Below are 4,432 nucleotides of genomic sequence, written 5' to 3'. Positions count from 1 at the left end.
ATTCTCTTCTGGCTTGTAGAGTTTCTACTGAGAGATCCACTGTTAGCCTGATGGACTTCCCTTTGTGGGTAACCCAACCTTTCTCTCTGGCTGCCCTTAACATTTTTTCCTTCATTCCAACCTTGGTGAATCTGACAATTATGTGTCTTGGAGTTGCTCTTCTTGAGGAGTATCTTTGTGGCGTTCTGTGTATTTCCTGAATTTGAATGTTGGTCTGCCTTGCTAGGTTGGGGAAGTTCTCCTGGATAATATCCTGAAGAGTGTTTTCCAACTTGGTTCCATTCTTCCCGTCACTTTCATGTACACCAATCAGATGTAGATTCGGTCTTTTCACATAGTCCCATATTTCTTGGAGACTTTGTTCATTTCTTTTTACTTTTTTCTCTAAACTTCTCTTCTTGCTTCGTTTCATTCATTTGATCTTCAGTCACCGATACTCTTTCTTCCACTTGATCCAATCGGCTACTGAAGCTTGTGCATGCGTCACGTAGTTCTCGTGCCATGGTTTTCAGCTCTGTCAGGTCGTTTAAGGACTTCTCTACACTGGTTATTCTAGTTAGCCATTCGTCTAATCTTTTTTCAAGGTTTTTAGCTTCTTTGCGATGGGTTTGAACTTCCTCCTTTAGCTCGGAGAAGTTTGATCATCTGAAGCCTTCTTGTCTCAGCTCGTCAAAGTCATTCTCCATCTAGCATTGTTCCATTGCTGGTGAGGAGCTGCGTTCCTTTGGAGGAGGGAAAGGCGCTCTGATTTGTAGAATTTACAGCTTCTCTGCTCTGTTTTTTACCTGATCTTTGTGGTTTTATACCTTTGGTCTTTGATGATGGTGACGTACAGATGGGATTTTGATGTGGATGTCCTTTCTGTTTGTTAGTTTTCCTTTTGACAGTCAGGACCCTCAGCTGCAGGTCTGTTGGAGTTTGCTGGAGGTCCACTCCAGACCCTGTTTGCCTGGGTATCAGCACTGGAGGCTGCAGAACCATGAATATTGCTGAACAGCAAATGTTGCTGGAAGCTTCTCTGGAAGCTTCCTTTCAGAGGGTTACCCGTCCCTGTGAGGTGTCAGTCTGCCCCTACTTAGGGGGTACCTCCCAGTTAGGCTGCTTGGAGGTCAGGGACCCACTTGAGGAGGCAGTCTGTCTGTTCTCAATTCTCAAACTCCGTGCTGGGAGAACCACTACTCTCTTCAAAGCTGTCAGACAGGAACATTTAAGTCTGCAGAGGTTTCTGCTACCTTTTGTTCGGCTATGTCCTGTTCCCAGAGGTAGAGTCTACAGAGACAGGCAGGTCTCCTTGAGCTGCAGTGGGCTCCACCCAGTTTGAGCTTCCCGGCCATTTTGTTTACCTACTCAAGCCTCAGCAATGGCGGGCGCCCCTCCCTGAGATTTCAGACTGCTGTGCTAGCAATGAGCAAGGCTCGGTGGGCGTGGGACCCTCTGAGCCAGGCGCGGGATATAATCTCCTGGTGTGCCGTTTGCTAAGACCCTTGGGAAAGCGCAGTATTAGGGTGGGAGTGACCCGATTTTGTAGGTGCCGTCTGTCACAGCTTCCCTTGGCTTGTAAAGGGAATTCCCTGACCCCTTGAGCTTCCTGGGTGAGGCGATGCCTCGCCCTGCTTCAGCTCACACTCGGTGGGCTGTACCCACTGTCCTGCACCCACTGTCTGACAAGCCCCAGTGAGATGAACCCGGTACCTCAGTTGGAAATGCAGAAATCACCTGTCTTCTGCATTGCTCACACCGGGAGCTGTAGACTGGAGCTGTTCCTATTCAGCCATCTTGGACCCAACCGACTTTACCTTTTTTTGAAAAAAAAAAAAAAATTTCTCTGGTATGATTTAGCATATATTAACTCTTCTAGTTCCCTCAGATATTTAGACAGTCTAAAACTTTTCAAAAGAGCTTTTAATAATAGCTAAGTAAATTAGTGTTACTAGAAATACCGTAGTATATATTTCTTGGATTGAAAATTACAAATAATTATATTCTGTCCAGACATCGATAATTAAATATGAATTCTTTCTGTATGGTAGCAGTTTATCATGTTTATTATTGCCTCTTACTGTTGCTTATTTTCTCTCTATGAAAATGGCTAAATTTGTCATAGGAGTGCTAAGTATTAGGTTTACATAAAATAATTTCACTAGCAAGAAACAGTTATTATGTTAGATTACTCAGATTCGATGTGGCTCCGTTAACGTTTTTCTTTATTTTTTCAGGTAATTCTGTAGGTACTGGAGGTAGTAGAAGGCACACAGATGTTATGTTACCATTTTCCTCTGGTACTTGGGGACTTGAGAAAGAAATAGAAAATGTGAAGGGTATCGTTCCAGATCTTAGCAGTGTAAGTTATGCATTTTCTTAGGTTTCCTATGAAAAAAGGAATAAGGTATCTTTTGTGTTTATATGATATCAGTTTTTCTTTTAAAGGAACAGTTACTGTTGACTTCTGAAAATACAGAAAAGTAAAAAACTCACTACTGATAATGTTTCAATATGTTTGTAAGTATCTTTCATACAATTATATACATTTTCTTGCATTTAAGTATTCAATGACTTGCATTTAGATTAGTCATTTGGAAAGTTCTTTAGCCCATTGTTCAGTCATTAAATGAAAAAGCAAACGGATATTTTACCTTGCTCAAACATAGTTGGTTTTCATTGTTTCAGTTTTTTCTGTTTCTTAATATTACCCCGTTTCTCCTGTGCCTGAAGCTTGGTAGTTACTTCGGACTCATACCTATTCATTATGCCCCTTTTTCAGTAATGTTATTATAGTTTTATAAACTGTGATTTGAATTTTGCACGTGGGTTAATTTTTTCTGACTTAGACCCACTTGTCCAGTATTGATTAAAATAATGCTTACTGTTTTGCTTTATTCCGTGCATCTCTGTTTTGTACGTTAAATATATTTTTAATTTAAATTTTAACTTGTGAAATACATATAACATAAAATTTATTATCTTAATCTTTTTTTTTTTTTTTTTTGAGACAGAGTCTTAGTCTGTCGCCCTGGCTGGAGTGCAATGGCGCGATCTTAACTCACTGCAACCTCTGCCTCCCAGGTTCAAACAATTCTGTCTCAGCCTCCTGAGTAGCGGGGATTACAGGCGCACATCACCACCTGGTTAATTTTTGTATTTTTAGTAGAGATGGAGTTTCACCATGTTGGTCAGGCTGGTCTTAAACTCCTGGCCTCAAGTGATCTGCATGCCTTGGCTTACCAAAGTGCTGGGATTACAGGAGTGAGCCACCACGCCTGGCCCCTATCTTAATCATTTTTAAGTGTACAGTTCAATAATGTTAAGTACATTTACATTGTGCAGCCAATCTTCAGGACTCTTCATCTTGTAAAACTAAAGCTCTGCCCATTAAACAACAAACCTCAATTCCCTCCTGCCTTCCAACTCATGGCAACTACCATTCTACTTTCTGTCTCTATGAATTTGCCCACTCTGGGTAAGCTCATATAAGTGGAATCATACAATATTTGGCCTTCTGTGTCTGTCTTATTTTATTAAGCATGATGTTTTCAAGGTCTGTTCATGTCGTAGCATATATCAACATTTCATTCTTTCTTATGGCCGAATAATATTCTGTTATATATACCACATTTTATTTATTCCCTCATCCTTCAATGGACACTTGGGTGTTTCTGTCTTTTGGCTTTTCAGTGTAATGCTGCTGTGAACATCAGCGTACAAATACCTGTTTGAGTCCTAGCTTTTAGTTTGTTTGGATATATATGTAGGAGTGAAATTGCTGGGTCGTATGGTAATTCTGTGTTTAATGTTTTGAGGAGCTGCCATAATGTTTTTCATAGCAGCTGCACCAGTTTACATCCACCAGCAAAACACTAGGATTCCAATTTTTCCACATCCTATTTAACACTATTTACTTTTTTCCCTTTTTAAATTATAGTTATCCTAATGAGTATGAAGTAGTATCTCGTTGTGGTTTTGATTTGCGTTGTCCTGATGACTAGTGATATTGAACATCTTTTCATGTGCTGCTTTTCATGGATGGCTTCCTTGGGGAAATGTTCATTTAAGGCCTTTGCCCACTTTTTAATTGAGTTTTTTTGTTGTTGAATTGTAGAGTTCTTTATGTCATCTGGATATTAATTCCATACCAAATGTCTGAATTGTAAATTTTTCTCTCATTCTGTAGGTTGCCTTTTACTTTCTTGATATTGTCCTTTAATGTGCAAAAATTTTAAATTATGATGTAGTGTGATCTATTTTATATTGCTAGCTGTGCTTTTGTTTTTATGTCTGTGAAATTGTCAAATTCAGTGTCATGAAGATTTTCCTGTTTTCTTCTAAGAGTTTTATAGAGTTAGCTCTTACATTTAGATTGTTGATCTGTGACTGTGAGAGAAAAAGAAAAAAGGGAAAAAGAGAAAACGATGGCTTTTTTTTTTTTTTTTTTTTT

At 39.4% G+C, this 4,432-nt stretch overlaps 1 protein-coding gene across 1 annotated transcript in view; it reads left to right on the top strand.

Annotated features, from left to right (window-relative positions):
• CEP192 (centrosomal protein 192) overlaps positions 1 to 4,432 on the top strand; it is a 140,514-nt gene that overhangs the window by 29,226 nt on the left and 106,856 nt on the right. The window contains 1 exon segment of the mRNA XM_017877480.1: positions 2,217 to 2,341. Coding sequence (XP_017732969.1) covers positions 2,217 to 2,341 — 125 coding nt within the window.

Source organism: Rhinopithecus bieti, unplaced genomic scaffold (assembly GCF_001698545.2).
Source record: "Rhinopithecus bieti isolate Rb0 unplaced genomic scaffold, ASM169854v2 scaffold_11273, whole genome shotgun sequence".
Lineage (NCBI taxonomy): Eukaryota > Metazoa > Chordata > Mammalia > Primates > Cercopithecidae > Rhinopithecus > Rhinopithecus bieti.
The sequence above is the reverse complement of the archived record's forward strand: the minus strand, read 5'-3'. Positions and strand labels throughout refer to the sequence as shown.